The sequence below is a fragment of the Bos mutus genome, chromosome 4 (genome assembly GCF_027580195.1).
Source record: "Bos mutus isolate GX-2022 chromosome 4, NWIPB_WYAK_1.1, whole genome shotgun sequence".
Taxonomy (NCBI): domain Eukaryota; kingdom Metazoa; phylum Chordata; class Mammalia; order Artiodactyla; family Bovidae; genus Bos; species Bos mutus.
Genome location: NC_091620.1, coordinates 31,229,407 through 31,253,483, shown reverse-complemented (window position 1 = coordinate 31,253,483; position 24,077 = coordinate 31,229,407). Strand labels below are relative to the sequence as shown.

Genomic DNA, 24,077 nt, shown 5'->3' with positions numbered 1-24,077 from the left:
AAAAGAAACCAACATATTTGAAGATTATGAGAAATCCCTAAGATACTTTTCAGCTAGTTGTGTATAGAAGGAAGCTAATCCACTATACATTTCATGTAAGCACACAACAAAAATTGAGCAGCTAATGTAAGCTGAAAGACCATTTGGAAAATTCATTAGTATACATAGCAAGCTAAACTTGAGCTTTATAGTATGTTCCAAATTTTTTTAATTTTTTCTATCTCATGTTTCTATATGTGCTTTGCATGTTCCCGTTCCTCTGTCTCTGTGTTTATAAAAAGCATGTGTTGAAATGTCCTTATTTTCAGCCTGGTCCCTTGTGTGACTCTCGAGCACTGCCATTCCATGTCATGTCATTTTAAGTCTTAGACCAGTCAGAAGAACCTAGAAGACCAGAGGAAAATGTCTTCCTCCTTGACAAAGTCAAAGTGGGAATGTAATACAGGAATTCAATTATTGATGGGGACTGGAGAAATTTATTTGTATGTTTTTATTTAGAAGTTATTAGCCACTTCTTATCGGAGAAGGAAATGGCAACCCACTCCAGTGTTCTTACCTGGAGAATCCCAGGGACAGGGGAGCCTGGTGGGCAGCCGTCTATGGGGTCACACAGAGTCGGACACGACTGAAGCGACTTAGCAGCAGCAGCCACTTCTTAGTGAAGGAAATCATGAGAAAAATAGTGAATTGGAATAGGTTTTCCTTAAATCCTAATTGTCTTAATACAATAAGTTTGTTTTCTTATGGGGTGGCAGTGCTCAAGAGACACACAAGGGATTCAAGCTGAAAATAATGACATTTCAACATATGAACATATGCTTTTATAAACACAGAGGCAGGGGAACGGGAACATGGCTGGCTTAAAACATTCAAAAAACAAAGATCATGGAATCTAGTCCTATCACTTCACGGCAAATAGATGGGGAAGCAATGGAAGCAGTGTCAGACTTTATTTTCTTGGGCTCCAAAGTAACTGCAGATGGTGACTGCAGCCATGAAATTAAAAGATGCTTGCTACTTGGAAGAAAAGCTATGACAAACCTAGACAGCATATTAAAAAGCAGAGACATTACTTTGCCAACAAAGGTCTGTCTAGTCAAAGCTATGGTTTTTCCAGTAGTCATGTATGGATGTGAGAGTTGGACTATGAAGAAAGCTGAGTGCCAAAGAATTGATGTTTTTGAACTGTGGCATTGGAGAATACTCTTGAGACTCCCTTGGACAGCAAGATCAAACCAGTCAATCCTAAAAGAAATCAGTCCTGAATATTCATTGGAAGGACTGATGCTGAAACTGAAGCTCCAATACTTTGGCCACCTGATGTAAAGAACTGACTCACTGGAAAAGACCTTGATGCTGGGAAAGATTGAAGGCAGGAGGAGAAAGGGACAACAGAGGATGAGATGGTTGGATGGCATCACTGACTCGATGGACATGAGTCTGAGCAGGCTCCAGGAGCTGGTGATGGACAGAGAAGCCTGGCCTGCTGCAGTCCATGGGCTTGCAAAGAGTCAGACACAACTGGGCTACTAAACTGACTGAAGACACAAGAGAAAAACCAGACACATTTTAATAATATGTATTCATGGAAATGACCCAGAAACACCCAATTAACTCAACCAAAATGGCTAAAAACCTGACATTGCATACCATCTTCACCTAAAGACAAAAGAGAATACTACAGGTGTGGGTTGGGAATTCATGGGGAAGACAGCATTTCACAAGTATATAGAAAAACAAATGTTTGGTAAATGTTTGTTAGGCCATAGAGAGTAGGACACTGGAATTTTAAGACTTTGCTAGGTTCCTCCCTGTCTGCACACCTAGTTTGTATTATAGTTATGCATGGTGATAGCTTCCTTCAGAATTTCTTCCAGAGTCTTTAGGCCTTGTTTTCAGCTCAAAATAATCAGCATACCAAAGAGACTTAGTGGGGTAGCGTGTTTTACTCCTCTACAATTTGTGACTTCTGTTTTAAATAAACCTCTTCATCCTCCTCTAAACCAACTCTTACCTTCTCATTTACTTTTCTCATAAAATTACTGTAATTGTATTTTAGGCTGTAATCCCACTGAGTACTGAGCTTCAAAGGAAATTCTGCCCTCAAATGCAAAATACTCATGGTATGTTCAATGATTTGCTGTTCTACCCTAGACCCCAGAACATGCTTGCACCGGTGGTTTCTTTAACTTCTATTTATTGATATAACCATAGAAGCTGGAAGAAAAAGAAAAGGCTGATATTAGCCTACATGTGGGAATTTTCTTCTACGGAGCACTGTTGATTTTCTCCCTTAGAAGAATAAAAAAAAAAAAGTGAGATTAGCAACTACCTTCCAGTGATTGAGGTCTGATATATTAATAGATAACTGGGGAATTGGCAAGGGTTCAAGATCTAATGTCCTCTTTCTGCAGTTAAAGAACATTAAGTCCTGCAAGACCTAAAGATTTTGGCCTCTTGAGAATAATGAAAATGATCTTCAATTTATGGAAGAGTAGCTTGTGAAACAGGACACAGACTCTCCGGAATACCATCTTGCTTGTCAGAAGGCATTAGAAGAGCTGGTCCTGTGGGAAGGCTCATTTGAAAAGCCTGCTGAAGCACCAGGTAAAGGACCTTAACATCTGAAGGCAACCCAACAAGTCTTGCCCTTGTAGTATAGGTCCCCAAATCTGCTACGGGAAGAATCTGGTGACAAGACCAAGGTGGACCTGAAGGAGCAGCCCGTAGCAAGTGAGAGGCAGGCCCACAGCTGGGTTGACCACAGAGAAGACGGTCAACTTCTTGTTGACCCACTTGTGCCCCACTTTGCAAATGTGGACCAGGCAGCCCTCAGGGAAGCCAGCTCAGACATGGAGGCCAACAGGCTGCTCACTCCTGGCCCCACCAGCAGCACTGAATAATGTTAGCTGCCTTCGATGGTGAAAAAAAATAAAAATAAAAATACTACCTTTGAAGGTAAGAACTACCAAATTTAAGTATTTAGACATGAGAGGCAGCTATTAACAAAAACAAAAGGTGAGGACAAATGAAAAGTAATTTTATTTTTGTTTAACCTTAAACTTACCAAACTGCTTCTTTCTTTGAACAGCAGTTATCTTCTGTTTGATATCCAACTGCACTTACACTGAAAAGTAGTGAAAACTACTTAACGATTCCACTTTGAAGTTATAAGCATACAACTAAGATGTTTTGAATATAAGCCTATCTGTATGTCATTTCCTTGGAGAAGGAAATGGCAACCCACTCCAGTGTTTTTGCCTGAAGAATCCCAGGGACGGGGGAGCCTGGTGGGCTGCCGTCTATGGGTCGCACAGAGTCGGACATGACTGAAGCAACTTAGCAGTAGCAGTAGCAGTATGTCAGATAAACTTTAGGAACTCTTAGTGTCTCTTCTTTTACAGAAATTCTCCCTCTATCCTGATATATTTTGGTTATCAAGAAAACTAAAGACTAAGGGCCAGAAAACTAATTTCCTTAAATGAGACAAAAGTTTTTCCAACTACTACTATAAATAAAAATCTTTCTTTCAAATACAAAATCAATTTTCCCAAGTGTACACTGAATTCTAATTTGATGGTTTCTTCCTTACTACTTCACTTTAAACAGTGACCTATTAATTTGTTTAAACAACAATAATAATTATCTGTTTTTCCAGAATAAAAATTAAATCATCTGTTAAAGATACTACTAAAAATACTTCACCTTTCGAATACAGCCCCTACACTATGATCTATTGGAATTTTTCCAATTAAGTTTCAATCTTCCCACAACCTTTTTTTTTTTTTAATTACCTTTGAAATAACTTGAATGCTCTACAAATCAAAAACTGAATTCACAAATTACCATCATCAACTTTAACAAGTCGCTTAAATGTGTTTTGTATCAGTTATCTTGATGATAAGATAATAGGGAAACATTTTTTAACATATAACAGAATATTTAATTACATCAGTCTCCTATCAACAGATAAGTTAGTTAATGCTGTTTATATTGGCCATTTCCATTGGCTGGCTGGAGGCTCTTCCACTAAAGGCTCCCATGGTTTCCACTGGATCATTTTTCTTGCCAGACTTAGTTCGTTTTCAGCCTGTTAATAAAAGATTTTTAAAAGATCATTTGATTATATTGTTTAGTAGGTATTTACCATAGCTAATAACTGAAATATAACTATTTAGAAGTACTTCGTACATGTTAATACCTAATAAGCTGTTTCATCATCAAATGTGGAACATACTTAAATAAATTACCTTCATCATGAGTGAGAAAGGATGGCATTTGATTTTTCTGTTTAATTAAAATTTGCTTTTAGAGTGTTCAAAATTTAGTTGGTGAGTAAAGGATCCATGACATACACATATAACTAAAACAAAACTAAAAATATCATTACCTTTACTAGCTGTCATACTCAATTTTCTGATGAATGTAAAAAAAAAAAAAAAAAAACTAGTCACAGTCTACCTAACTGATTTCATGATCCATAATAATGTTAGACCAACAATATGTAAAGCAGAGATCTACAGAATATAATAATAGAACAGTTATATTTTTATTCATCAATTGAATCAGTTTCCTTAATCAGATTATGCTACATTTATTTTCCTTTTAAACACAATTATAACATATTTAACAAATATATTTTAGTTATCTTTTTGCTTCACATTATTTTCTACAGCAAAAGATCTATGACAACTCTGGCCACTAGAAGAACACTGGAGAAGGCAATGGCACCCCACTCTAGTACTCTTGCCAGGAAAATCCCATGGATGGAGGAGCCTGGAAGGCTGCAGTCCATGGGGTTGCTGAGGGTCGGACACGACTGAGCGACTTCACTTTCACTTTTCACACATTGGAGAAGGAAATGGCAACCCACTCCAGTGTTCTTGGCTGGAGAATCCCAGGGACGGGGGAGCCTGGTGGGCTGCCGTCTATGGGGTCACACAGAGTTGGACACGTCTGAAGTGACTTAGCAGCAGCAGAACACTGCTGAACACTTGTCAGAATATGAGAGAAGGAATTCAAACACAGAACGAGTGCTTAGTTTCTATGCCAGTGATGTAGAACAGGCACATACATTTAGTGGTAACAGTCTAAAATGTATACAAACAATGAGCTAAAGAATCAATTCAGCTCACTCAGTTGTGTCCAAATCTTTGCAACCCCATGGAGTGCAGCACACCAGGCCTCCCTGTCCTTCACCAACTCCCGGAGTTCACTCAAACTCATGTCCATCAAGTCGGTGATGCCATCCAATCATCTCATCCTCTGTCGTCCCCTTCTCCTCCTGCCCTCAATCTTTCCCTTCATCTTTTCCAGTGAGTCAGTTCTTCGCATCAGGTGGCCAAAGTATTGGAGTTTCAGCTTCAGTATCAGTCCTTCCAATGAATATTCAGGTATTGATTTCCTTTAGGATGGATGGTTCAATCTCCTTGGAGTCCAAGGAGTCTTCCCCAACACCAAAGTTCAAAAGCATCAATTCTTCAGTGCTCAGCTTTCTTTATATTCCAACTCTCACATCCATACAGGACTGGTGGAAAAATCATAGCTTTGACTAGACGGACCTTTGACGGCAAGGTCATGTCTCTGCTAATATACTGTCTAGGTTTGTCATAGCTTTTCTTCCAAGAAGCAAGCGTCTTTTAATTTCATGACTGCAGTCACCATCTGTGTGATTTTGGAGCTGCTGCTGCTGCTGCTGCTGCTAAGTTGCTTCAGTCGTGTCCGACTGTGCGACCCCACAGACGGCAGCTCACCAGGCTCTGCCGTCCCTGGGATTCTCCAGGAAAGAACACTGGAGTGGGTTGCCATTTCCTTTTCCAATGCATGAAAGTGAAAAGTGAAAGTGAAGTCGCTCAGTAAGTGTCTGACTCTTCGTGACCCCATGGACTGCAGCCTATTAGGCTCCTCTGTCCATGGGATTTTCCAGGCAAGAGTACTGGAGTGGGTTGCCATTGCCTTCTCTGATTTTGGAGCACCCCACCCCACAAAAAAATAAATTTTCTCATTGTTTCCATTGTTTCCCCTCTATTTTCCATGAAGTAATGAGACTGGATGCAATTATCTTTTTTTGAATGTTGAGTTTTAAGCCAGCTTTTTCACTCCCCTCTTTCACTTTCAAGAGGCTCTTTAGTTCCTCTTCACTTTCTGCCATAAGAATGGTATCATCTGCATATCTGAGGTTATTGATATTTCTCCTGGCAATCTTGATTCCAGTTTGCACTTCATCCAGCCCGATATTATGCATGATGTACTCTGCATAAGAGTTAAACAAACAGGGTGACAACATACAGCCTTGGCGTACTCCTTTCCCGATTTGGAACCAGTCTGTTGTTCCATGTCCGGCTCTAACTGTTGCTTCCTGACCTGCATACAGATTTCTCAGGAGGCAGGTCAGGTGGTCTGGTATTCCCTTCTCTTTAAGAATTTTCCACAGTTTGTTGTGATTCACACAAAGGCTTTGGCGTAGTCCATAAAGCAGAAGTAGATGTTTTTCTGGAATTCTGTTTTTTCGATCATCCAACAGATGTTGGCAATTTGATATCTGGTTCCTCTGCTTTTTCTAAATCCAGCTTGAACATCTGGAAGTTGATGGTTGAAGCCTGGCTTGGAGAATTTTAAGCATTACTTAACTAGTGAGTGAAATGATTGCAACTGTGCAGTGGTTGAACATTCTCTGATATTGCCCTTCTTTGGGACTGGAATGAAAACTGACCTTTTCCAGTCCTATGGCCACTGCTGAGTTTTCCAAATTTGCTGGCATACTGAGTGTAGCACTTTCACAGCATCATCTTTCAGGATCTGAAATAGCTCAACTGGAATTCTATCACCTCCACTAACTTTGTTCGTAGTGATGTTCCCTAAGGCCTATTTGACTTGACATTCCAGGATGTCTGGCTCTAGGTGAGTGATCACATCATCATGAAGATCTTTTCTGTATAGTTCTTCTGTGTATTCTTGCCACCTCTTCTTAATACCTTCTGCTTCTATTAGGTCCATACCATTTCTGTCCTTTATTGAGCCCATCTTTGCATGAAATATTCCCTTGTATCTCTAATTTTCTTGAAGAGATCTCTAGTCTTTCCCAGTCTATTGTTTTCCTCTATTTCTTTGCATTGATTGCTGAGGAAGGCTTTCTTATCTCTCCTTGCTATTCTCTGGAACTCTGCATTCAAATGGGTATATCTTTCCTTTTCTCCTTTGCCTTTCACTTCTCTTCTTTTCTCAGCTATTTGTAAGGCCTTCTCAAACAACCATTTTGCCCTTTTGCATTTCTTTTTCTTGGGGATGATTTTGATCACTGCTTCCAATACAATGTCAGAAACCTCCATCCATAGTTCTTCAGGTACTCTGTCTATCAGATCTGATCTCTTAAATCTATTTGTCATTTCCACTGTATAATCATAAGGGGTTTGATTTAGGTCATACTTGAATGGTCTAGTGGTTTTCCTGACTTTCTTCAATTTAAGTCTGAATTTGGCAATAAGAAGTTCATGATCTGAGCCACAGTCAACTCGCAGTGTTGTTTCTGCTGACTGTACAGAGCTTCTCCATCTTTGGCCACAAAGAATATAATCAATCTGATTTCAGTATTAACCATCTGGTGATGTTCATGTGTAGTTTTCTCTTGTGTTGTTGGAAAAGGGTGTTTGCTATGAGCAGTGCGTTCTCTTGGCAAAATCTGTTAGCCTTTGCCCTGCTTCATTTTGTACTCCAAGGCCAAATTTGTCTTGTTATTCCAGGCATCTTTTGAGTTCCTCCTTCTGCAATCCAGTCCCCTATGATGAAAAGAACATCTTTCTTGGGTGTTAGTTCTAGAACGTCTTATAGGTCTTCACAGAACTCCAGAGTTATCTGGGATCAGAGGTATTTATTGCTGAAATTGGGAAAATACTGATTAAAAATGTCCCTTATTAAAAATATCCTTTATTAAAAATAAAAGAGTGCTCTTTTTCTGACTGCCCTGTAGCCTGTTTCTCTTGAACACTCATCTTTCTCTATTTCCCCAAGTGACAGCAGGCTGGGCAGGGTTGTTGTTGATTAGTAGAGAAGTTGTCTCCAATTCTGTTGCAAACCCATGAGCTGTGGCCCACCACGCTCCTCCGTCCATGGGATTTTCCAGGCAAGAATATGGAGTGGGTTGCCATTTCCTTCTTCAGAGGATCTTCCCAAGCCAGGGATTGAACCTGTGTTTCCTACATTGGCAGGTGGTTTATTTGCCACCGAGCCACTTGGGAAGCCCAGGCTGGGGAAGGTCCATGTCCTTAAATATAACTGAGGTCAGCCCTATCTCATGGAGCTCAACTCAGCTACATGTAGCTCCACTCCCTCCCTCTTCTCCGGCCTTCTTATTTTTCTCATACTGGCCCTCTAGAAATGGGCTGTCCAATAACGTAGCCACTTCCTACCTATGACTATTGAGAGAGTACTAAAAATATAGCTAGTTCAAATTCAGATGTGCTGAGAGTATAAAATACATCCCAGATTTTAAACACTCAGTATTCAAAAAACTTTTTCAGTGTCTTACTTTCTATATTGATGATATGTTTCAATGATATTTTAGATCTCTTAGGTTAAATAAAACATTATTAAAATGAATTTGACCCTAATATTGCCCATGAAGATGTAAGACTTATACAGCTAACTTAAAAATACTTAGTGTACCCTAAGACTTTAATTGCATGATAAATTAATGTATCAACTAAACTAAAGTCAAGATCCAAGTGAAATCAGATATAAAAGAGGAACAGGAGGAAAACAGTAAGTGTGCAGCAAGTTCCCACAATACTATATCTAGTACCATATTCCACCCAGCAAAGGAATAGAAAGGCCAAGAAGACAGACCTTTGAGTGACTGAAACAGTCTCCATTCATAGAAAGCTATCTGAATGCTCCATTCCTCTTTTAGGAGAGACCTCCAACAATTCTTTTGAATTTGTGTATCATTGGTATATCATTGTATATCACGTATATCACTGTACAATTGTATATATGTCATTGGTAATATACTTTGATAAAAAGGAAGAAAAAATAATAAATGGTTACAGTTTTTAAAAATATTAAATGAAACACAGTTGAATGTTTATTAGATTCTTATAAGGGGAAGACATTCTAAAGCTATAATATTGGCAAAGAGAGCAGATTGTAGGGGAAGTGAGAAAGGGGAAGGTGATTTTACCAAATAAAAAATTTTAAAATCTCTAAATATGGGAGAAAATATTCAACTAAAGTCAAAAGGCAAAGATAGACTTAAAAAAAAAAAAAACAGATAATATAGCAAAAATTAAAGGCTAATATTTTATTACAAAAAAAAAGCTTGGGACTTCCCTGGCCTTCCAGTGATTGGGATTTCATGATTCTACTGGACGGGGTGCAGGTTTGATCCCTGGTTGGGGAATTAAGATACCTTCATGCCATGCAACACAGTCAAAAAAAAAAAAACTCAAAAAGAAAATATAAAGAGAAACACAGTAAAAACATTAAAGATATAATTTACAAAATATGAAATACAAAACAAAGACATGCAGTATAAAAATTTAACCTTCAATAGTCAAAATGATAATAAATATTTAACTGACAAGCATGTCAGAAGTATGTATTTGCTTATGTGACTAGTCTTATATTTGATGAGTTGATATAAATTAAAAATTTTAGTTTTCCTTTCTTTCTGGAAAGTCAGTTTTATACCTCTATACATTGTGCCTTTGAACACTTAAAGCCAAATATCTGAATGCTCAATTTTTTCTTTACCTGAAGAATCACCTCTTCTATTTGGCCACCCTGCAGTCGCTCTTCTAGTTTTTTAACATCAGGTTCCTATAATTTAAGGAGAAAAGAGAAAAACATATTTAAACAAAGCAGCACAAAAAGCAATTAATGTGACAGACATAATTAACTTTTCTTTCACTGTACCGTTGCTACTTTTTACCAAATATCTGGTGAAAAGCCATTTTGTCTCTCTACTATTTTATTGCTTTTCTGTCTTAATATTAAAAGGGTTAAACATTTAATGATATGCTTATCAAGGGTAAGAATATGATGTTTAATTCAGTTTTTCTGAAATAGAGATTTTAAATAATGCTTTATTCTCTGAGTATTTCCTATCCCTTAAACATTAGCATTAAAAATAAATGCTACCCTATGACCCAGAACTCTACTCCTAGATAGATATCAAACAGAAATGCGTAGTACATTAATCAAATGACAGGTTCAAGAATGTTCAAAGTAGCACAAATTACAGCTCCAAACTAAAAACAATCCAAATGACCATAAATAATAGAATAAATTATTATATTTGAATATAATACCATAGAGCAAGAGGATGAACAAACTAAAACTGTTCACAACACAGATAATTCTCTCAAACATAATATTAAGCAAAAGAAACCAAATACATAATGATGATTCCACTCATAAAAAGTTCAAAACCAGGCAAAATGAATTTCTGGTATTAGAGGTAAGAAGAGTAGCTATCTTTAGGAGGGTAATAACCTTGAGGGTAAAGAGAGGGTTTGGGCATTCTGGAATTGTTCTCTTTTTTGATTTGGTGTTGACACGTGGATTGCTTTGTGAAAATACATCAAGTTCTATACTTATGACTTCTGCACATTGATTTCTGTATATTATTCAATAAAAGGTTTTGTAAAGAGAGATGTTAATATAGTAACTAGAACATTCAATAACATATATTTATTTTCTAGTAAACTACACTTTTTGAGAGTCAGAAACCATGTCCTATATATACATGTGCAAATGTAAACAGGGTATTTTCTTGGCTTAATAAATAGAATGAAAAGAGGGAGGGGAAAAAGAAGTTATTTTCTATAGGAACTGGCATCTGTCTCAGGGCGTCTGCTGGCTGACCCAAGGCATCTGTATGCCATGTTCCTCCACTTTCATCAAAGTCCTCACTCATACATCTTAATGGGGAGTACTCTGATAATGTATACAGTGGTAGGCTGGAACAATGCCACACAAAATGCACGTGAACTAGTCCCTGGAATCAGTGAATGTTACCTTATATGGCAAATACTTTGCAGATATGAGTACAGATCTTGGAATGGGGAGATTATCCTAGATTATCTGAATGGGCCCTAAATATGAATACAATCATATGTATCCTTGTAAGATAGAGGCAGAGAAGAAAGTAATGTGGCCACAAAGGCAAAGACTGGAATGACTTAGTCATAAGCCAAGGAATACCAAAAGTCCACCACTCCTTAAAGAGGCAAGGAATGAATTCTGTCCTAGAACCTCCAAAGGGAGTGCAGGCCTGCTGACACCTTGACTTGGGCCCTAATACTACTCATTTTAGACTTCTGGCTTCCAGAAATGCAAGACAATAAATTTCTGTTGTTTTAACTCACCAAGGTTGTTGTAATTTGTTATAGCAGTCATAGGAAACTAATACATACTGTAACACCCCTCATCACCCTAGTACCTCCTATACATCATTCTTCCTTCCTTAATTTCCTTCACTTTATACTACATTCTAACATACTATGTATGCAATGTACTTCTTTATTCACTTATTTATTTACTTGCCTCCCATCATTAGTGTATAATCTCCAAGGCAGGAATTTTTATGTTTTGTTCATTGCCATGTAGGCACTAGCTTCCATGCCCAGAACCATATGTGGTATGTGACAGACATGCAGTAAGTGTCTCCTGAATACATACAAAATAGAAAAGGAAAAAGAAAGCAGATGAATGGTTTGATTAAGACTGTTTTAACTCAAAATGACTGAGCTATGAAGCCTAAAAAGGGAAGCTGGTCATTACTGTAAAGACCTAAGAGGAAGAATATAAAGAAGAAAAGGAATATTCAACATTATTTTCAACTCAGGAAAAACTTGTTTTGGGAAAAACAATTGAAAATTTGTCTTACTTGAGTCAATAATGTGATTTTTATTTACTAACAGTGTAATGCCACCAAGCTTAATAAGGTACCATGGACTGAATGCTCCCTATATGCTTGCAACTGTGTTAAGAAACTGTACATATATCACCCATTCAGTGCTAACAAGTGATGAATGAAGGTATTATTATACCTGTTATAGATGAAATTGAGACAGAAAATGGGCCATATGCCAACTCACCAAGTAAGTATTAGACCTGAGATGAAAATTTTGCAAAGGCCACAAACCAATGCTTTTCACCACTATGCTATTACTATCTCCCTAGTATAATCTGGGGGAAAAAATTTATTTTTATTTTAAATTTAGTAAATATAAACTTTATAATCATTATAACAGTCAGTGAAGATTCTATGGCTCTATTAGGGGGTGTAAAATCTGTGCTGATTTTATCAAACAGGTTTCAGCAATACAGATATTATTAATACACAGTGCTTGATGTTCTTAAAAAATATTTGTAATACGCACTTTGGATAAACAAACATTTCTAAGAAACTTATTAAATGTCAGGCATTAAGCTAGATTTTTGAGATAAAAAGAAAAATGCAATCTACAAGTAGCTTATAGACTACTGCTGCTGCTGCCAAGTCACTTCAGTCGTGTCCGACTCTGTGTGATCCCGTAGACAGCAGCCCACCAGGCTCCCCCGTCCCTGGGATTCTCCAGGCAAGAACACTGGAGTGGGTTGTCATTTCCTTCTCCAATGCATGAAAAGTGAAAAGTGAAAGGGAAGTCACTCAGTCGTGTCCAACTCTTAGCGACCCCATGGACGGCAGCCTACCAGGCTCCTCCGTCCATGGGATTTTCCAGGCAAGAGGACCGGAGTGGGTTGCCATCGCTACAGACGTTATAAAAGGCTTCACAGAGGAAGCAACAGATCTTGAGAGCTGAGCAAGAACTGCCTGGCAGAGAAAGTAAGGTTATTATAGGAAGGAGGAACAGAAAATACAAAGAAACCAAAAATAAAATCACATGGAATTCATATAACTGTCAACAGGCTTGCGTTAGTGAAGCATAGTGTACAAAACAGGAAACGACAAGGTAAGATTGAGAAGATAACTGACAGCCAGATCTTAGGGGGCTTCCAAACAATGATAAGGGCTTTATTCCCTATGCCACTGGTTCCCAAACCTGGCTGTACAGCAACATCATGCAGATAAAGGTAGCTAGATGGTTAAACAGGCCAAGCATAAATTCTTAAACTCAGCCTTTGAGAAAACACCAAACAGGAAACCAAAATAAAATATGATGGAACTACACACAGCCAATTTAGTTATAAGACAACTGAAATAAGACAACAGTCAGAGAAAAGAATTTTAGAACTAAATGAAAGCAGTAACAGTGAACTATTCTTTGCCTGACACTGGCAAAAGTAAAGGGAACAAAAGGATAAGTTTTCTTTTAAGGTAAGAAAAAGCTAAATACATTTTGAGGTTAATTGAAAGATGATGATAAAATGGAGACTAAAAGAAAAACAAAGAAATAATTAAAGGGGGAAAAGGTTACAGGGAAAAACAAAAGATAAGACTCTACACATGGACATCACCAGACGGTCAATACCAAAATCAGATCAATTATATTCTTTGCGGCCAAAGATGAAGAAGCTCTATACAGTCAACAAAAACAAGACTGTGAGCTGACTGTGGCTCATCAGATCATGAACTCCTTATTGCCAAATTCAGACTTAAATTGAAGAAAGTCAGGAAAACCACTAGACCATTCAGGTATGACCTAAATCAAACCCCTTATGATTATACAGTGGAAATGACAAGTAGATTCAAGGGATCAGATCTGATAGACAGAGTGCCTGAAGAACTATAGATGGAGGTTTTGACACTGCACAGGAGGCAGTGATCAAAACCATCCCCAAGAAAAAGAAATGCAAAAAGGCAAAATGGTTGTTTGAGAAGGCCTTACAAATAGCTGAGAAAAGAAGAGAAGTGAAAGGCAAAGGAGAAAAGGAAAGATATACCCATTTGAATGCAGAGTTTCAGAGAACAGCAAGGAGAGATAAGAAAGCCTTCCTCAGCAATCAATGAAAAGAAATAGAGGAAAACAATAGAATGGGAAAGACCAGAGATCTCTTCAGGAAAATTAGAGATACAAGGGAATATTTCATGCAAAGATGGGCTCAATAAAGGACAGAAATGGTATGGACCTAATAGAAGCAAAAGGTATTAAGAAGAGGTGGCAAGAATACACAGAAGAACTATACAAAAAAATCTTCACGACCCAGATAATCACGATGGGGTGATACTCACCTAGAGCCAGACATCCTGGAATGCCAAGTCAAGTGGGCCTTAGGAAGTATCACTACGAACAAAGCTAGTAGACGTGATGAAATTCCAGGTGAGCTATTTCAGATCCTGAAAGATGATGCTGTGAAAGTGCTGCACTCAATATGCCAGAAAATTTGGACAACTCAGCAGTGGCCACAGGACTGGAAAAGGTCAGTTTTCATTCCAGTCCCAAACAAAGGCAATGCCAAAGAATGCTCAAACTACTGCACAATTGCACTCATCTCACATGCTACCAAAGTAATGCTTAAAATTCTCCAAGCCAAGCTTCAACAGTACATGAACCATGAACTTCCAGATGCTCAAGCTATATTTAGAAAAGACAGAGGAACCAGAGATCAAATTGCCAACATCCGTTGGATCATCGAAAAAGCAAGAGAGTTTCAGAAAAACATCTACTTCTGCTTTATGGACTACGCCAAAGCCTTTGACTGTGTAGATGACAACAAACTGTGGAAAATTCTTAAAGAGAAGGGAATACCAGACCACCTGACCTGCCTCCTGAGAAATCTGTATGCAGGTCAAGAAGCAATAGTTAGAACTGGACATGGAACAATAGACTGGTTCCAAATAGGAAAAGGAGTACGTCAAGGCTGTATATTGTCACATTGCTTATTTAACTTACATGCAGAGTATATCATGAGAAACGCTGGGCTGGATGAAGCACAAGCTAGAATCAAGACTGCTGGGAGAAATAACAATAACCTCAGATATGACACCACCCTTATAGCAGAAAGCGAAGAAGAACTAAAGAGCCTCTTGATGAAAGTGAAAGTGGAGAATGACAAAGTTGTCTTAAAACTCAACATTCAAAAAACTAAGATCATGGCATCAGGCCCCATCACTTCATGGCAAACATATGGGGAAAAAATGGAAAAAGTGACTGACTTTATTTTTTTTGGCTCCAAATCACTGCAGATGATGACTGCAGCCATGAAATTAAAAGATGTTTGCTCCTTGGAAGAAAAGTTATGACCAATCTAGACAGCATATTAAAAAGCAGAGACATTACTTTGCCAACAAAGCTCTGTCTAGTCAAAACTATGGTTTTTCCAGTAGTCATGTACAGATGTGAGAGTTGGACCATAAAGAAAGCTGAGGGCCAAGAATTTATGCTTGTGAACTGTGGTGTTGAAGAAGACTCTTGAGAATTCCTTGGACTTCGAGGAGGAGATCCAATCAGTCCATTCTAAAGGAAATCAGTCCTGAATACTCATTGGAAGGACTGATGCTGAAGCTGAAACTCCAACACTTTAGCCACCTGATGCAAAGAACTGACTCATTGGAAAAGGCCCTGATGATGGGAAAGATTGAAAGTGGGAAGAGAAGGGGTGACAGAGGATGAGATGGTTGGATGGCATCACCAACTCAATGAACATGAGTCTGAGTAAATTCCGGGAGTTGGTGATTGACAGGGAGGCCTAACGTGCTGCAGGCCATGGGGTCGCAAAGAGTCAGACACAATTGAGCAACTGAACTGAACTGAAGGTTATGGAGAAGGAAAAGCAGAGAAAGAGTAGAATACACAGATGAAGAGGTTCACCTCATGAAGAAAAAAAAAAAAAGTGAAATTTCTTATTTAGAGATGGGAGAAAATGCATCAGCCCGTTTTCCTTAGAGAGGAATTGAAAAGAAATGTTAATATCTCCCTTAGATACATAAAATCTGCAAATTACTTCCAGATCTGCCAAGATAAGAACAGAAGTTCCAAATCAAATTGCACTGTTTTGCCATATACCTGCAGAAAATATAAGAATTTCCTCTGGACTACAGAGGTTGGTGATCTAATAATAAGAAAACTTTATTAGGGCCACTTACTACATACATGTAAATTACTTTGGGGATTTATGGACACTACTTTGGATAATAACAAAAGTCCATGAAATAACTGCTAGTGTGGAAATTTACCAAGAGTGCAATATAGTTTGTTCTAAAAGAAGTGGCAGCAGTCTATTGTGTGCCTGTCTAGGGTCTACGATCCAGAAGCTGTAAAATGCTTCTATTAGTCTACCTGGGCTGCCATAACAAAATACCATACATACCATACACAGACTGGATGGCTCAAATGAGAAAAATTTATTTTCTCACAATTCTGGAGACTGGAGTCCAAGGCCAAGGTACAACAGAGTCAGTTTCTGGTGGGAGCTTTCTTCATGGCTTATACACATTGACCTTCTTGCTGTGTCCTTACATGGCAAAGAATGCCAACTCTCTGGTGTCTCTTCTTCAAACAAGAACTCTCTGGTGTCTCTTCTTATAAGGACACTAATCCTATTGGATCAGGTACCACTCTTATGCTCTCATTAATCTTAATTACTCCGCACTGGAGGTTGGGGCTTCAAAATATGAATCTGGGAGGACACATTCAGTCCATAACAATGCTCAATATAATTTCTGGCAGTTAAGAAACTAACTTGGTCCTTTTTTTTTTGGTAACAAAGCACTTTTTAAAATAGCTAGTCCTGACAGGTGTTAAACACAACATATATATATTTTTTCCATTTTGCTTTCACTCTTCTCTACTCTTAAAACTAGAAAAGTGAAATAAAGATTGATGTATCGATATATAAGAGGTAAAGATCAATAAAGGACTTGACAGGTAACAGAGATAAAAGAAAGTTATAATGTTAATGTAAGGAAGGGACTTGATCTTATTCTTTCAATCCTGTGTTTAGTAGTGCTTGTGATATAAAAAGTATTCAGGTAGACAGGAGTCTGATGAATGAAAGGGAGAAACAATGGAAGAAACACATGAAAGGAAGGAGATTAGAAATGAGAGAGGAAAGTGTGCAGAAAATGCAAAAAGTAATCAAGTGAATTTGCTTTGTTAAATGCTGCACTGCATACCAAAAATCCTAGAAAAACAAACCAAGTTAGCTACTTACCACTTTAACCATACTCAGCTTCTCATTTGTAATCTGTTCTGTATACTTTCTATATGCTGCATTTTTAGGGATGTGTCCAAGAACATCAAGAATTTTTGTATACAATATTTTTAGCCTCTGAAAAGACAACATACATATTTCCAGTTTAAAATATCACCAAAGATTTAAAAGTTTCACAGATGATATTAAAAAAAAAAAAAATTCACACCTGTTTTTAAAGAAAGCATTATTCCTTGCTGCAATTTCTTATTTATGCTTATCTACCCCCTTTCGCTGCTGCCACTTAGTCACTCAGGTGTGTCCAACTCCTTGCGACCCTTTGGACTGTAGCCCACAGTCTGCTGTATCCATGGGATTTCCCAGGTAAGAATACTAGGGTGGGTTGCCATTTACTCCTCCAGGGGATCTTCCCCATCCAGGGATTAAACCCTGGTCTCCTGCATTGGCAGATGGATTCTTTATCACTGAGCCACAGGAAAGTTAATTTAGCAGATCTGAATTCACAACAGTACATTAATAGTAAGTATAATCATAAACATACCAACTAATGAAGAATTTTTCCTTATTATTTCTTTGTATTTGAAATTTGTTTTAAAGTGTATAACACCATAGGTGCAATATCTAATTTCATTCATATATATTCACCATATATATGAATAAACAAAACCAATCTTGAGGGCCTCTAAGAACCATTTTTATTAAAAAGTACTCTGCATATTTAGACTTTATACTTGACGATGATGTTCCATAATAGAGAGTATTTTACTATACTAATGTAGAGCTTGTCAGATAACATATAATCTGAATTGTGTGTGAGGGGGGTGGTTTAACCTCATTTTTAAATTTAAGGGTATGAAAATACAAGGTCTTGTAAGAGACTTAGGTTCTAAAATGGGGGTGTTAATAACATCAATTTCAAAGGATCCTGTATAACTTAGAACAGTACCTGGCACACGTAAGTTTCAATAAATAATAGCATTATTATTCTATTGGGGAAAGAGAGTCCATCAGCAGATATCAGAGAAGGTTTCCTAGAAAAGGCAGCATCTGAGACAGACTGGAGGGATGGCAGGACTGAGACACTTGAAGATGTTAGAAAAGGCAATCTTACACACTGACTTCCCTCGTGGCTCAGACAGTAAAGCCTCTGTCTACAATGTGGGAGACCTGGGTTCGATCCCTGGGTTGGGAAGATCCCCTGGAGAAGGAAGTGGCTACTCACTCCCTTCTGGCCTGGAGAATTCCATGGACAGAGGAGCCTGACAGGTCCCGGGCGGCGCAAAGAGTTGGACATGACTGAGCAAATAACACACACACACACACACACACATTGAAATGGTAATATTTTGATGTGTTGGTTAAAATATATATATTATCCTTTCTTTATTAAAAAAGTAATTCCTAGAAAATTTTGAACTATTAATACAAACATAGTTTACATTTATGACTTGCATTATATTTTCATTGCACAGCATGAGGCTAGAGTTTAGTACACACAGGAAATGCTTAGGAGATAAGTTTAGAGGAAAAGCGAATCAGGTTGTATGTGGGTTCTGCATGTCAAAGAAAGCATTTGGGCTTTATTCTGTGGGCAATTAAAAGATTTATGGAAATTCTGATTAGATGTGTGCCTCAGAAAAATTAATCTGGCAGTAGCCAGTTAAAAAAATGATAAAGGAGCAAGACCAGTAACAAAGTTGTTGCAATTCTCTAAACAAGAACAAGGGACTAAACTGTGGTAATGACAGTAGGAAAAGGAAAAAAAGAGAGAGATGGCGTGATTATGCAGGGAGGGAAAAGATCAAGGGAGGGTTTTTGTTTTTTTATGGAAGCATGACAATATTAGCGGTAAAGTCCCACTAGAAGGGAAAACTGATGACAAAAGGGGGCAACTCCTGGAGAACTATCTTAGTAATCCAAAGTGTATAGAATCCAAGGCACTTAAGAAAAGTGAGGCAGGGGAGACGGGTGGAAAAATGGGGAGAACACTCACAAAAGTACAAGTGACAACACGAGAATGCCTCGGGAAAAAATCAACAAGAAAAGTGATTTGAGAAAGAGATCATGGCAACAAAAACATAAAAAGTGGCACCAAATCAACTTAGTACTAAATAGCGCTATTGTCTTAAGAGCTCACGCCGACTTGAAATCCGGAGCCGGAAACATCCGTATTCCGTTAACCACTCAAAAAACAAGGTCGCGGGGCTCTAGGCTTCCTTGGAAACTCAGGAAGGAAAGAGGTACATACCTCATGTGGAGTTTCACAAACAGCCAATCCCACCAGGCCAGTGGTCTGTTCAAAAACCAAGCAAGATTCAGGCTGTTAACTACAATTCCGACGGTTCCCACGTTAAGAAAAGCAAAACCATCACTGTCTTGGCTAAAACTGGCCTAAAACCAGCTACCGGTGTCTCAAAACCTCTGGTTCGGAGTTTTTCCTGCCTCTCCAATCGAGGCCGCTAAACTGGTCACCCCTAGGGGCACAGCAAAATGAGTCTCCAAGAATTACCGTTACCCGCACCAGTTCAGGCCACCACCCGCGGACTGACTCCATTCCCGCAGTCTAAACTACAGCAGTGACCTCCACCCGTCTCACCTTCTTCAGCAAGCCCGCCATGACAGCGCCGAGAAGCCGGGACGCGCGGCCCTCTGGGAGCCTCTCTCAGACCCGCTCAATCCACCGCCGAGGCCGCCTCTCCGTCACCTTGGAAACAGCTTGGCCCCGCCCGCTGAGGCTCTGCCGGGGAGCAAAAGGCGTTGCACCGCCCACTCCTATGCGAAAAATTGATGTCTGAGCAAGGAGTGCACAAGTCTCTCAATCAAGCACAATCAGGGAAAGAGTTCTCTTAAATGTCTCTCGTCTCAGTTCCTGTACCTTTACAAAGATCTATTGAACATCCATTGTGTGTTAGTTTCTGGGACAGAATTTGTACGACAGGATCTCACATCCCGGAATTCACAGAACAATGACCGAAACTCGCGTTAATAAGTAATGGGGTAAGAGTTCCAAAAGAGGTTTGTGCCAAGTGCAGTGGTAGCAGGTAGACTAAAAATCGTGGGGCTACTGTTGTTAAAAAGGGGCATTTGCTTAAAAAGTCAATGAGAGAAGAGCACAAAAAATTGAGACTACGTGTAGCTTAAGCATCAATAATAAAACAGCCCACAGAATGGGAGAAGATATTTGCAACCATATATAATCACCAAACGGAGAAGGCAATGGCACCCCACTCCAGTACTCTTGCCTGGAAAATCCCATGGATGGAGCAGTCCATGGGGTTGCTAGGAGTCGGACACGACTGAGCTTTTGACTTCACTTTCACTTTTCACTTTAATGCATTGGAGAAGGAAATGGCAACCCACTCCAGCGTTCTTGCCTGGAGAATCCCAGGGACGGGGGAGCCTGGTGGGCTGCCGTCTATGGGGTCGCACAGAGTTGGACACGACTGGAGCGACTTAGCAGCAGCAGCAGCATAATCACCAAAAGATAAGTGGTGCCTAGAATATATAAGGAATTTTCTTCAATCAGTAAGAAAAGAATTAAATAACCAGAACAAGTCTTCCTGCTTCAGTTCTTGCCTCTCTTTCTGAGATATATCAAATGAGTTTGTAAATATGTAAAGGGCCTGGCTCAATGCATGGAACATAGCAATACACAGGTGACTGTGTTATTTTTTGTTTTGCTGTTATTATTCTCAACCCAGTAGCTAGACTAATCCTTTTGCTCTTCTGTGATTTTTCACTCAAAGTGTAGAAAGCAAAGTCCTTACATCTGCCTGCATTGTCCGGTACTGTTGCCTCCTCTGCCTCTCTCCCCTCAGACCTAACCTCCTATTCCCCTCTTGCTTCCCAGATAGCTGCTCTTCTAACCCCTTTCTTGGGAAACTCTTCCACTAGATGGGTGCCTGGTTCATTCATTCAAATATTTCAAATATTTGCACAGTTACCTTCCCAATGTGTCCTGCCGTGGCTTTGAGATTTAAAATTGCAAATCATCACAAAGACACTCTTTACCCTCTTCTCTGTTGCAGTCTTCTTCGTAGCCCTTGTCACCCTCTAATATGCTGTCTAGTTATCTTATATTGTGTTTATGTATCATCATTTTCTAAAATATAAGCCATGTATGGGTGGAAATTTTTTTTCCTACCATATCTCAAGGGCCTGAAATAGTACCTAATGGACACCCAGTTAATACAGGTTTAGTGAATACAATAGAAATACAGGCAAGAGAAATAAATAAGCCATTGGCAGAAATGGAAACAGAAACAGTCAATAAACATGAAAAGGAATCAACCTCCCTATTAAGAAAAGAAATGCAAAGTAATAATTTTACTGCTGTCTTATGGGCAAAAGTTAAGGATTGACAATACCAATTGTTAACTAGGATGTGGAGCAACAGGAATACTCATACACTGCCGATGGGAGTGAATTAGTATAATCACTTTGGGGAATAATTTTGCAGGAGTTAGTTGAAGATATTCGAAACCTATGATTGAGAGCTATTGGTGAATCTGAATTGTGTCCCCTCAAAATTCTGTTGGAAGTCCTAACCCCCACAACATCAGAATGTGACCTTAGGTGGAAACAGCGTCAATGAAGATGTAAATTAGTTAAGCTGAGGTCGTGGGAGTGGGCCCTGGTCCCATATGACTGGTGTCTTTATTAAAAGGGGAAATTTGGACACAAATGATACACACAGGGAGAACATCATGCAAAGATGAAAGCAAAGACTGAGATGATGTTTCTACAAGCCAAGAAACACCAAAGATTTCCAGAAAACCACTAGAAGTTAGGGGAGAGGCCAGGAATGAATTCTGTCTCTTAGCCCTTGGAGGAAACTAACCCTGCTGACTCCTTGATCTTGGACTTCAGCCTCCAGTTCAGTTCAGTTCAGTCACTCAGTCATGTCCGACTCTGCGACCTCACGGACTGCAGCACACCAGGCCTCCCTGTCCATTACCAACTCCCGCAGTTTACTCAAACTTATGTCCATTGAGTCAGTGATGCCATCCAATCATCTAATCCTCTGTCTCCCCTTCTCCTCCCACCTTCAATCTTTCCCAGCATCAAGGTCTTTTCCAATGAGTCATTTCTTCACATCAGGTGGCCAAAGTATTGGAGTTTCAGCTTCAACATCAGTCCTTCCAATGAACACTCAGGACTAATTTCCTTTAGGATAGACTGGTTGGATCTCCTTGCAGTGCAAGGGACTCTCAAGAATCTTCTCCAACACCATAGTTCAAAAGCATCAATTCTTCAATGCTCAGCTTTCTTTATAGTCCAACTCTCACATTCATACATGACTACTGGAGAAACCATAGCTTTGACTAGGTGGACCTTTGTTGGCAAAGTTATGTCTCTGCTTTTTAATATGTTGTCTAGGTTGGTCATAACTTTCCTTCCAAGGAGCCTCCAGATGGCTGAGCAAATAATTTTTATTCTGTTTAAGCCATTCAGTTTGTGGTATTTTGTTACAGAAACCCTACAAACTGAGTAATAGATTAGTTTAATCATATGTTCCTCTCTTCTCTTAAAGGATAGCTACTCCTAGATATATGAGCTATGGGGATATAATCTTTCTAGTTCAGATTACCCAATAATTTGTTATTTTGTTGTTTAATTGCTAAATTGTATCCAACTCTTTTGCATCCCCATGGACTGTAGCTCACCAGGCTCCTCTGTCCATGAGATTTCCCAGGCAAGAATACTGGAGTGGGTTGCTATTTCCTTCTCCAGGGGATCTTCCAGACCCAGGGATCAAACTCGAATCTCCTGCATTGTGGGTGGTTTCTTTACCACTGAGCCACCAGGGAAGCACCCAAGAATTAGGCTTTACCATAACTTCCATCATAATTTCCAACTTTGGGGAGGCCCACTCCCATGACCTCAGCTTAACTAATTACATCTTCAGTGACCCTATTTCCACATAAGGTCCCATTATGATGTTGTGGGGGTTAGGACTTCCAACAGAATTTTGAGGGGACACAATTCAGATTCACCAATAGCTCTCAATCATAGGTTCTGCATATCTTTGAGTATTTAAATCATCCATAGTTACTGTTCAGGACAGAGGAAATATGTAGTAACAAATATGCATGAATAATGGCATTTTAAAGATACACAGACACGTGTGCATGGATATACACACATACGTAAATATAAAGAAACTGTTGATTTGGAACAAACCTGATGTACACATTTGCTCCTAAAAAGGTGACATATATATCTGGACATACTAGATTAGATTCAGGAAACAGCATTAGGACTAAGAGGAAATGTCCTTTTTCAAACCAGATAATGCTGAAAGAGTGACTGGAACTTAGATGAATAGAAGTTTATGAGGTCACAGTCTTTGTTCCCTGTCCCTCCAGATTCTAAGAATTTTCACCATTGTAGGGTGTGTTCTAGAATGTAGAATCATGTGATTATAAAAGATGCATGTGTTTTCATTGGTTGTAACTTTGACTTTGGGCTTCTGCTGTATCACCTTTGCTAAAGACACCACAGCTAAACAGACCTAGCTGATCCTGGCTAAGGTACTGCACAGCTAATCAGTTCTATGTGGTGGGAAAATGTGTAGGTTTTCAGAACTAACCCCTTTGCAGAGGTGCCAGGCTATGTCTGGAGGGGTTTGATAGTGGTGTCCCATGGCTGGTGGCAGTAGATTTAGCTACAGAGGGAAATCAACCTTGGCATCTATTATATCAGAAGGGGATTTGGGAATATCTTATTGTGAGTAGCAAGAGCATCAAATGCACTATATTCTCAGGTAAGAGTTCCCAGAGGGGTAAATATTGGAGATAGATGTTGGGGAGTTATTTGGCAAATAAAGTTAGCAGGCCAGGTGACTTAAAGCTAAAATCTGTAACACAATTTGCTCTGCAGGACCTGTAGCCTAGCCAATAAAGTGAAAGTGAAGTCGCTCAGTCATATCCGAAGGTCTTATTTCTCTAAAATTAATTAACTGGAAGAGTTAGAAACTCCTA

General features: G+C 39.0%; 2 protein-coding genes across 3 annotated transcripts in view; one reads left to right on the top strand and one right to left on the bottom strand.

The window, feature by feature from the left end:
- Nucleotides 1-1,563: 1,563 nt before the first annotated feature.
- On the bottom strand, nucleotides 1,564-19,796 carry NDUFA5 (NADH:ubiquinone oxidoreductase subunit A5). Of its 2 annotated transcripts, XR_011463968.1 has the most exons (7): nucleotides 19,691-19,796; nucleotides 19,343-19,387; nucleotides 17,095-17,211; nucleotides 9,748-9,813; nucleotides 3,951-4,090; nucleotides 3,068-3,127; nucleotides 1,564-2,292 (listed from the first exon to the last, which is right to left on the bottom strand). XR_011463968.1 is itself a non-coding variant. In XM_070369302.1 (6 exons), the coding sequence occupies exons 1-5, from the start codon at nucleotides 19,709-19,711 to the stop codon at nucleotides 3,989-3,991; spliced, it is 351 nt and encodes a 116-aa protein (XP_070225403.1). In that variant the 5' UTR covers nucleotides 19,712-19,796; the 3' UTR covers nucleotides 3,020-3,127; nucleotides 3,951-3,988. The 2 variants fall into 2 exon arrangements, 1 of the variants encoding a protein (XP_070225403.1); XM_070369302.1 differs by lacking the exon at nucleotides 1,564-2,292 and having other exon boundaries at nucleotides 3,020-3,127.
- A 662-nt stretch (nucleotides 19,797-20,458) lies between these two features.
- Nucleotides 20,459-24,077, top strand: part of ASB15 (ankyrin repeat and SOCS box containing 15) — a 60,132-nt gene continuing 56,513 nt past the window's right edge. The window contains exon 1 of the mRNA XM_070369299.1: nucleotides 20,459-20,750. The gene's annotated coding sequence lies outside the window, so the exon portion shown is untranslated. The remainder of the gene's footprint in view (nucleotides 20,751-24,077) is intronic.

Coding starts and splice junctions, on each gene's coding strand:
- NDUFA5 (XM_070369302.1), bottom strand. CDS start 19,711: ATGGCGGGCTTGCTGAAGAAG. Junction 17,212..19,342: donor TTTGTGAAACTCCACATGAG/GTATGTACCTCT, acceptor TTGTCTTTTCAG/AGGCTAAAAATATTGTATAC. Junction 9,814..17,094: donor AGCTGAGTATGGTTAAAGTG/GTAAGTAGCTAA, acceptor CTTAAATTATAG/GAACCTGATGTTAAAAAACT.